The 11,139-nt window shown below is 39.3% G+C and overlaps 2 protein-coding genes across 2 annotated transcripts; both read left to right on the forward strand.

The window, feature by feature from the left end:
- Nucleotides 1-196: 196 nt before the first annotated feature.
- Nucleotides 197-3,335, forward strand: LOC140574709 (extracellular calcium-sensing receptor-like). Its single transcript, XM_072694631.1, has 6 exons — nt 197-411; nt 522-813; nt 1,001-1,792; nt 1,899-2,126; nt 2,215-2,338; nt 2,431-3,335. The coding sequence occupies exons 1-6, from the start codon at nt 197-199 to the stop codon at nt 3,333-3,335; spliced, it is 2,556 nt and encodes an 851-aa protein (XP_072550732.1).
- Nucleotides 3,336-6,400: 3,065 nt separating this feature from the next.
- Nucleotides 6,401-9,672, forward strand: LOC140575443 (extracellular calcium-sensing receptor-like). The gene is made up of 6 exons (XM_072695771.1): nt 6,401-6,615; nt 6,726-7,017; nt 7,195-7,986; nt 8,119-8,346; nt 8,420-8,543; nt 8,765-9,672. The coding sequence occupies exons 1-6, from the start codon at nt 6,401-6,403 to the stop codon at nt 9,670-9,672; spliced, it is 2,559 nt and encodes an 852-aa protein (XP_072551872.1).
- Nucleotides 9,673-11,139: the final 1,467 nt, after the last annotated feature.

Raw genomic sequence — 11,139 nt, forward strand, 5'->3', positions numbered from 1 at the left:
GAAAAACTGCACAAGATAATGTGGCTTGTAAAATTCATTTGAGAAAGTCACACCTCCTTTGAATGGGGCCCAACAGTGTGACTTTTCCATAGAGGATTTGACTTTCCAACTGTATAAATACTAAAAAACCTTCCTGTTCAACTGAAACAACAGACCTGAAAAAAAAAAAAACACTCACTAACCATATTCCAAGTGAATGGAGCAGATCTTTACTCTTTTACATGTACTAATGGCCATCGTAATGTTTCCCAGAACATATGGGACATTCTGTAGCCTGCAGGGAGAGCTTGTATACCCACAACTAATGAAGGATGGAGATATCATAGTTGGAGGAATTTTAGCCTTTCATAAGAAATGGGAGATCACAGATTTGTCCTACTCAGTGAGACCACCTCCAGTTAAGTGCATGAGGTAAGTCAAATGAAGGGCAGCATAACACACATTTTGTAAATATATAAACAATCATGTGATTAAGTATTTAATCCTTTAATAATGTTGTTGTATGACTTGTTGTTAACCAGTCTTGATTTCAGAGCCTTCCAGTTTTCACAGTCCCTGATTTATGCAATAGAGGAGATCAACAACAGCTCCTCTTTACTGCCTGGTGTCTCACTGGGCTACAAGATCTATGACACCTGCAGCTCCATAGCAATGGGGGTCAGAGTGGCCATGACACTTGTTAATGGAAATGAGAACTCAGACTTGAATGAGCCATGCACAAAGCCAACCCAGGTGCAAGCCATGATCGGCGAGACATACTCATCTGTGTCAATGGCGATTTCAAATAGTATCGGACCTTTCAGCGTTCCCATTGTAAGAATGACTGAATCTGCGCAGCAATCAAAGTTCTGAGAATTTATGTCATATTCTTCTTACATTACAGTTTTGAAAATGTTAAGCTGGAGTCATTTCTTAATGAACTACTGTTATGCTGTATTATGGATGTTGACAGTGCACTAATGGGAACATAATGACTAAAATAGGTGTGAATCTGTTGTAGATCAGCCACTATGCTACCTGTGAGTGTCTCAGTGACAAAACAAAATATCCCTCATTTCTGCGCACTATTCCTAGTGATTACTACCAGAGCAGAGCACTGGCGGATATGGTCAAGCACTTTGGCTGGACATGGGTGGGAGCTTTGAGGACAGATGATGCTTATGGTAACAGTGGAATGGCTGCATTTACAGAAGCAGCAAAACAATTAGGCATTTGCTTGGAGTATTCTCTTCCATTCTACAGAACTTACTCGCAAGAAAAAGTGCTGAGAATAATTCAGCAGATCAAAAGCTCCACTTCTCGAGTGATTGTGGGATTTCTTAACACATATGACATGGAATTGTTGGTGCATGTGTTTTATGAACACAATGTCACTGGATACCAGTGGGTGGGAACCGAGGCATGGATTTTTAACCCAGGACTGGCCAAACTGGATAAATACAACATATTGCAAGGAGCCATAGGGCTGGCTATCTCCAAAACAACAGTCAGAGGTCTGAAAGACTTCATTCTGGATGTACATCCTCTGAAATCTGCAGGCAGTGCCATATATACAGAATTTTGGGAGGCTCTGTTTCAGTGTAAATTTACAAAGCAGAATGACTCTGAAGATAGACCAGTGTGCACAGGCAAAGAGAAACTGTCTGGAGTAGAAAACACATTTACTGACATGTCCCTGATGCCCATTTTCAGTAATGTGTATAAAGGAGTATACGCTGTTGCTCATACCCTGCACAACCTTCTCGGCTGTACACAGACATGCCCTACGAAGAATCAGCCTGATCCTTTTACAGTGAGTCTGTCCCATCTGATTAAGCAAGCACTTAGGCCATAAAAGTTTCTGAATGCAGTGTTCATACAGGCAATTTTAATTTAGAGCATTTGTTCTATATTGTCAGTTTCTGGAGTATCTCAAAATGGTGCGTTTCAAAACCAAAGATGGTGAAGATGTGTATTTTGATAAAAATGGTGATCCTGCTGCAAAATATGACATCAAAAACTGGCAGACAACTAAAGACCATCAATATGAATTTGTCACTGTTGGACTTTACGACTCAACTTTACCTTCTAAAAGTCGATTAGCAGTAAATATGGCCTCTGTTGTGTGGAGTCAAAATAGCAAGCAGGTAAGGATAAGAAAGAACATGTGTCAATAAATCCATAAATGAAAAAAACCTTTTAAACAAGTGAACATAGTGTATTTCTGGACCATAGCTGCCAAGATCAGTGTGCAGTGAGAGCTGTCCTCCAGGCACCAGGAAAGCTGTGCAGAAAGGAAAGCCCATCTGCTGCTTTGACTGTATACCATGTGCTGAAGGAGAGATCAGCAATATGACAGGTACATACAAGAAACACTGTCTAGTTTAGTCAATCACAAAAAAACTGAAATGAACTGTAACTAATTGCTTATTTTCTCTAATTCTCTGGCAGATTCAATTGAATGTGAACAATGCTATCAAGACTACTGGTCAAATCCTCACAGGGATGAATGTGTAAAAAAAGAAATTGAATACCTGTCCTATGAGGAAACAATGGGCATTTTGCTGACAGCAGTTTCTATTACTGGGGCTTTCACAACAATAATCATAGCAATTATTTTCTTCAGATACAAAAATACTCCAATAGTCAGAGCTAACAACTCAGAGCTGAGCTTCCTGCTGCTCTTCTCACTGACTCTGTGTTTCCTCTGTTCTCTTACTTTCATCGGTCAGCCCTCTGATTGGTCCTGTATGCTGCGTCACACAGCGTTTGGGATTATCTTTGTTCTCTGCATCTCCTGTGTTCTGGGGAAAACAATAGTGGTGTTAATGGCCTTCAGAGCGACACTTCCAGGCAGCAATACTATGAAATGGTTTGGGCCTTCACAGCAGAAACTCAGTGTTCTTGGTTTCACTCTTATACAGGTCCTCATCTGTGTGCTTTGGTTAGTTACATCCCCTCCTTTCCCCTTCAAAAATCTAAAGCACTACAAAGAAAAGATCATTCTGGAATGTCATTTAGGATCAAATATAGGTTTCTGGGCAGTGCTGGGTTATATAGGACTCTTGGCTCTGTTTTGTTTTGTTTTAGCTTTTCTGGCTCGGAAGCTGCCTGATAACTTCAATGAAGCCAAATTCATCACATTCAGCATGCTCATATTCTGTGCTGTCTGGATCACCTTCATACCGGCTTATTTTAGCTCTCCTGGAAAGTTCACTGTTTCAGTAGAGATATTTGCTATTTTGGCCTCAAGCTTTGGTTTACTTTTATGTATATTTTTACCAAAATGTTACATAATCATCCTAAAACCAGAGAAGAACACAAAAAAGCAAATGATGGGTAAAGTACCAGCTTAGTGAAGTAATTGTTTGCATAATGACTATACACTGTTCTATGCTGGTGAATATTGAAAATAAATCCTAAACAGTTTAAAGATACAGATCATTTTGTACTTGGATTTTATCCTGCATTTAGCAGAGGTTTCTGAATGAAGGGCCACTGTTTGGATGTTTTTGTTTTGCAAACCCTTCTAAATGGATTTTTATTACACTCATGGAGCACAATAGTGGGACATGAGACCATGTTAATGTTGCTGCATTGATAATGGTCCACCCCTGAACAATATACAGTCAGCAGTTGTTTGATCTTTCATTTTTTTTATTGATGGTAAGGTTAATAGGTGGTTGGCAAATCCATAATTATACAGAAAAAGTGTTAAAGTTTAACACTTACTGTTAATTTAACTCCATCAGCGTTGATTTAACACGGGCAAATTTGTTGTGTATATGGTACATCTAACTGATAGTTAGATGTACAATGTTTCAATGCAAAACTAATAAACTAGTTCAATGCAAAACTAATAAAATGGAAACTTGGTACTAGTACTAGTTAAACATTTGTTTTTTTTTTTTATCATTTTAAGTACAAACATTCCATATTAACAAAAGTATGGGGGACACAGATCTTCTGAATTCTGAATTCAGGTGTTTCATTCAGTCCTATTATCACAGTTGTATAAAATGACGCACCTCATTTTGCAGTCTGGCTTTACAAACATGTGTAAAATAATGCATCCTTCTAATGAGCTGACTGAATTTCAGCATAAAACTGGAATAGAACGCCTTTGTAGCAATTCACTGAGATTTCTTCCCTCCTTGACTTTCCACAATCAGTGGAAGCATTTAGGATCCACAGCAACCCAGCTACGAAGTGGCAGACCATGTAAAGTTACAGAACGGGGTCACCAGTGCTGAGGAGCATAGTGCATAAATGTTGCAAATGCTGTACTAAGTAAGTAACTGCAGAGCCCCAAACCTGCTGTTAGAGCTGCAAAGAGGGTCCAACTCCATATTAATGCCATTGGATTCAGAATGAGTTGCCAGAAAAGTGCCTGTAGGTGTAATGTGTAGGTGTCCTTTTTTGTCTATATAGTGTGTTATGCTTAAATGTTTATATATATTTCCAAGACAAATACAAGCAATAAAGTCAATGATGATTCTTATGTTTGGAATCATTTTCTAATTCAAAAACAACAACAAAATAAATGCAATATATGTTAGAGTAAATGTTTTAAGTCAGACACAGGTGTAGACAATAACAACAAAGAAGAAGGTAGAGGTGGTATGGGAAGCAGTGAGGAACCATGTGGCACCTCGGGAGGCCAAGCAAGTGGTAAAAGGTGCCTGCTGAACGGAAAGGCTAGTTAAACAAGGCCCTGCTGAATGAAGATAACAGGTCAGACCCTGAAACTGAATTGATCCCAGAAGCTTCTTATGCTGGGGACACTTATAAGGTGTGACCAGAAGGAGAGTAATATAGCTGACAGAGGCATTGATGGGTAACAAACTCTATTCCATGCTCATGTCCATAGACATGACAAGACGCAGGGTATGTTCTGAAGCATGGCCAGAGAGGGAGGGAGTGGCCTGGATCACATAGAGAGTGAAGTGGCTAAGGAGACCAGGATTGATGTGAAAGATGGGAGAAGAGACTAGAACTAGGCCAAAATACAGAAGCAATGTGTGAAAAATTAAGTACACCCTCATTGCTTCCATAGGAATTATGTGTGCCTTAAAAAAATTGTAATGCCCTTAAATAATTAATAACATTACCTCAATTAATTGGTCATCAGCAAGTGTGACCACCTATATAAAAGCAGATGTTTTGGGTTCAGGTGTACGTTTGCACAACACCAAGGGGACAGGTCCTCGCCTATGATCTTGGAAAAGCAAATTTGCTAGTTTAGACCATGTCGTCAGCATATGATGACTTCAGAAGAGACTAATGAGAGAGGAGGAAACTGAGAACTTTGGGTTGCAGTTCTAGCGGCTTCTGCTTTTGGTTGGAAGCCAGTCCCCTTCTCTAGTAAGTGAAGACAGGGATGAGAGATGATAGAGGTGAAAGGGGGGTGACAAGGTAACGGAAAGTGTTGTAAAATGTTTCTTATTTTATAACATAAATTGTTGCTACACATCAATCTCGGCAGGGTTATAGGGCCATTTTGAAGCTATATGAAATCTTTCTACAGCAAGAAAAACAATTCACAAAGTGAAAGAGCAAAGCGAAGATGTTTGTTTGTTTGAAGATGGGTTTGTTTTGCAGTCACAGGACCTGGGCACCTTGCAGTCATAGAGTCGATCTCTGTATACCAAAGTAATCTAAAGTCAAATGTTAGGCCATCTATCAAGCAGCTACAGTTTGCCCGAAGTTGGGCTATTCAACAGGACAATGATACCAAGCACACCAACAAATCTACAACAGAATGGCTCAAAAAAAATATAATCAAAGTGTTGCAATGGTCCAGTCACATTCCAGACATCATCCAAACTGAAATGCAGTGGAGGGACCTTAAGAGAGATGTCAATAAATGAATGCTCATGAACTTCAATAGCATGAAGCAACAATGTAAAGAAGAGTGAACTAAAATTTCTCTAGAACGATGTGAGATACTGACATTTTTCATACAGAAAACAATTACAATGTTATTGCTGCCGAGGGTTCAGGCCACAAGAGTTCAGGAGAGCCAAAATGGAGAAAAGAGCCAAAGGTAAGGAGTGCAAGAAAGCAAATGAGCTAAGTTGCACACAATGTGGAAGAAACTGGTATCTCAAAAAATAGGATTTAATAACTATTTGATGTAATCTGTAGCACATGTGAAGGTCCTGTGGCTGAAAAAAATACAGCATAAAAGAAAAAAAGAAAATTACTAAAATTAATAATTAAGCCATCCGAAAGTACAGGTGAAGCTTCTATTGTTGCAGTTCATTTGATAAAGTCACACCTCCTTTGAATGTAGCCCAATAGTGGGACTCTTCCATAGAGGATTTGACTTTGCAACTGTATAAATACTACAAAACATTCCTGGTCAACAAACTGAAACAACAGACCTGACAAACACATTCACTAACCATACTCCAAGTGAATGGAGCATATCTTTACTCTCTTACATGTGGTAATGGCCATCATAAATTTTTCCTCAACAAATGGGACTTTCTGTAGCCTGCAGGGAGAGCTTGTCTACCCACAACTGTCGAAGGATGGGGATATAATGATTGGAGGAATTTTACCCTTCCACAGCAGATGGGAGATCACAGATTTGTCCTACTTAGTCAGGCCACCTCCCGTGAAGTGTATGAGGTAAGTCAAAGGAAAGTAAGCCTTACACACTTACACACAATAAATGCAAAATCATGTGGTGAAGTATTTAACCCTTTAATAATGCTGTTGTGCGACTTTATGTTGACCAGTCTTGATTTCAGAGCCTTCCAGTTTTCACAGTCCCTGATTTATGCAATAGAGGAGATCAACAACAGCTCCTCTTTACTGCCTGGTGTCTCACTGGGCTACAAGATCTATGACACCTGCAGCTCCATAGCAATGGGGGTCAGAGTGGCAATGACACTTGTTAATGGAAATGAAAACTCAGACTTGAATGAGCCATGCACAAAGCCATCCCAGGTGCAAGCCATGATCGGCGAGACATACTCATCAGCGTCAATGGCAATTGCAAATAGTATCGGACCTTTCAGTGTTCCCATTGTAAGAATGACGGAATTTCTGTAGCAATGAGAATTTTTGTCATATTCTTATTACAATACAATTTTGAAAATGTTAAGCCAGAGTCATTTCATGATGAACTATTGTTATGCTGTATTGTGGATGCTGACAGTGCACAAAGTGAACATAATGACTAAAATAGGTGTGAATCTGTTGTAGATCAGCCACTATGCTACCTGTGAGTGTCTCAGTGACAAAACAAAATATCCCTCATTTCTGCGCACTATTCCTAGTGATTACTACCAGAGCAGAGCACTGGCGGAGATGGTCAAGCACTTTGGCTGGACATGGGTGGGAGCTTTGAGGACAGATGATGCTTATGGTAACAGTGGAATGGCTGCATTTACAGAAGCAGCAAAACAATTAGGCATTTGCTTGGAGTATTCTCTTCCATTCTACAGAACCTACTCACAAGAAAAACTGCTGAGAATAATTCAGCAGATCAAAAGCTCCACTTCTCGAGTGATTGTGGGATTTCTTGACACATGGGAATTAGAAATGTTGGTGCATGTGTTTTATGAACACAATGTCACTGGATACCAGTGGGTGGGAACCGAGGCCTGGATAATTAACCCAATACTGGCCAAACTGGATAAGTACAACATATTGCAAGGAGCCATAGGACTGGCTATCGCCAATACAACTGTAACAGGTCTAAAAGACTTCATTCTGGATGTACATCCTCTGAAATCTGCAGGCAGTGCCATATATACAGAATTCTGGGAGGCTCTGTTTCAGTGTAAATATTCAAAGCAGAATGAATCTGAAGATACACCAGTGTGCACAGGCAAAGAGAAACTGTCTGAAGTGGAAAATACATTTACTGACATGTCCCTGATGCCCATTTTCAGTAATGTGTATAAAGGAGTATACGCTGTTGCTCATACTCTGCACAACCTTCTCGACTGTACACAGACATGCCCTACAAAGAATCAGCCAGATCCTCTCAGTGTGAGTTTGTCTGGTGTGATTAAGCAAGGATCAGTACCTAGACCATGAAACTTTCTGAATGCAGTGTTCATACAGGATATTTTATGAAGATGTAACATTTCTTAATATGAAGTATTTTTTCTTTATTGTCAGTTTCTGGAGCACATCAAAATGGTGCATTTCAAAACTAAAGATGGTGAAGATGTGTATTTTGATAAAAATGGTGATCCTGCTGCAAAATATGACATAAAAAACTGGCACACAACTAAAGACCATCAATATGAATTTGTCACTGTTGGACTTTATGACTCAACTTTACCTTCTAAAAGTCGATTAGCAGTAAATATGACCTCTATCGTGTGGAGTCAAAATAGCAAACAGGTGAGGATTAGGGAAGAAAACTGCATATCTTTGTCTTTTAAACAAGTGAACATAGTGTATTTCTTGACCATAGCTGCCAAGATCAGTGTGCAGTGAGAGCTGTCCTCCAGGCACCAGGAAAGCTGTGCAGAAAGGAAAGCCCATCTGCTGCTTTGACTGTATACCATGTGCTGAAGGAGAGATCAGCAATATGACAGGTACATACAAGAAATACTGTCTGGTTTAGTTTTATCACAAAAAAGAAAACAGGTTAACTGGTGAACTCAAATGGTTAAAATAGCAGATAAATGCAGGAGACTCTTGTGGTAGTAACATTTTCTTAAATTCTGCACCTGAATTTTCAGAGGTTATCTTTCCTTGTACTGTATCTAATGTAATGTACTGTCTAATTGTTTTTTTTTCTCTCATTCTCTGACAGACTCGATTGAATGTGAACAATGCTATCAAGACTACTGGTCAAATCCTCACAGGGATGAATGTGTAAAAAAAGAAATTGAATACCTGTCCTATGAGGAAACTATGGGCATTTTGCTGACAGCTGTTTCTATTACTGGGGCTTTTACAACAGTAATCATAGCAATTATTTTCTTCAGATACAAAAATACTCCAATAGTCAGAGCTAACAACTCAGAGTTGAGCTTTCTGCTGCTCTTCTCACTGACTCTGTGTTTCCTCTGTTCTCTTACTTTCATCGGTCAGCCCTCTGATTGGTCCTGTGTGCTGCGTCACACAGCGTTTGGGATTATCTTTGTTCTCTGCATCTCCTGTGTTCTGGGGAAAACAATGGTGGTGTTAATGGCCTTCAGGGCGACACTTCCAGGCAGTAATACTATGAAATGGTTTGGGCCTCCACAGCAGAGACTCAGTGTTCTTGGTTTCACTCTTATACAGGTCCTCATCTGTGTGCTTTGGTTAGCTACATCCCCTCCATTCCCCTTCAAAAATCTAAAGCACTACAAGGAAAAGATCATTCTGGAGTGTCATTTAGGATCAAATATAGGTTTCTGGGCTGTTCTGGGTTATATAGGACTCTTGGCTCTGTTTTGTTTTGTTTTAGCTTTTCTGGCTCGGAAGCTTCCTGATAACTTCAATGAAGCCAAATTCATCACATTTAGCATGCTCATATTCTGTGCAGTCTGGATCACCTTCATCCCAGCTTATGTCAGTTCTCCTGGAAAGTTCACTGTAGCCGTAGAGATATTTGCCATTTTGGCCTCAAGTTTTGCTATACTTTTCTGTATATTTTTACCAAAATGTTACATAATCATCCTGAAACCAGAGAAAAACACCAAAAAGCAAATGATGGGAAAGGTGCCTGCTAAGTGAAGTAATGACTAACACTGCCCTATGTTCATTAAGTTCAAAACAATGTAGAGACTTTATGTGGCATAGGTGTCTGACCACAAGAGAACTGTGGGTTGAATGTTTTCAGTTAACAAACTTTTCTCAGTGCAGGAAGGTTTGTTAACTCTTTTAGAGCACAATGCTGACTAACATGAAACCATTTTTTGGTGTTGCTATGCTGAAAAAGGTCTACCTCCAAACAATATGCAGTCAGAAGTTATCGAATCATTATTTTACCATTGATCAGAAGGATATAAGGTGGCTGACAATTCCATAATAATATTCTTACCAAGTGCACCTATATGGTAGGTCTAAGTGATAAAATGTCCAAAGTAACATAATCTAATAAAATGGATACTCAATGAATAATGCTAGTTAAATGTTTGAATGTATGTAACATAACATGTTTTTCAAACATGTTTTAAAGCTTCTATTACTTCTATTATTTCTAAGTCAAATATGAGCAATAAAGTCAATGTAGAGTCTTATGTGTGAATCCATTGATCATTCATGAATTTAAAAATTCACCTAAACACATTAAAAAACACACAAAATATTAAGCTACAGCAGCCCAGTCTGGTTATGTCAAAAGGCCTGAACCAATACCTGTGTGGCCCTCTAGAATGAAAAGACTTGAATCCTGTAAATGTTGGAGCAAAGAAATCTGCATAAATGAGAATGATAACTGGTCATTTTTAATTGCACTAGGGGCGTGGTTATTTTACGACAGAAAGTACAGGTTTTTAAAGGAGATCATAAAGTAAACATACACTGGTGAGCCAACATCATTTTACATTTGTTTCCAAAACAGTTCTGACCCATCAAGACATGGACTGTTCCAGAACTCTCCAGAACTCTCAGCTTGGTATCTTGCACCAAGCTGTCCATTAAGTACTGTAAGTTAAGAAAGACAGCTATTGTGGGTCAGACTTATTGTATTCCAGTACACCCTAAAAATGCTTAGTCAAACTAAAATCTTGTGAATTTGGAGAACAGGGCAAGACTTGGAATGTTTTGTCTTGTGAATTCACAGAGAGTGAATTGTGAATTGCTGCAGGGTGATTAATTTGGTGAAAGAGTCCACTGGTATCAGAGAACACCATGCCAAAGAAACAAGGTATTGTTGAGTGGCACATGTCAAATTGACTTCCGCACGAATGCTGGGAGCTATGATATCACACATTATTTAGGATTGGTTTCGGGGACAGGACAAAGCATTCAAAGTCTTGCCCTGGCAATCAAATTATGTTGCCAAACAAATGCCAAACACCTTGCTGTAAGGATGGCAGTTATCATTCTTAGATATGCAGGTTTTCCAGCCTCAACATTCAGAAGATTCTGCCCTTTCCGTCTAGACAGGGTATCCAAGTACTTACCCACAGACAGTCTCTTGTTACCACCAACCTGGACTGCTGTAGCTTGCCCCTGAGTAAACTTTCTATGCATGCC

The sequence above is a fragment of the Salminus brasiliensis genome, chromosome 13 (genome assembly GCF_030463535.1).
Source record: "Salminus brasiliensis chromosome 13, fSalBra1.hap2, whole genome shotgun sequence".
NCBI lineage: Eukaryota > Metazoa > Chordata > Actinopteri > Characiformes > Bryconidae > Salminus > Salminus brasiliensis.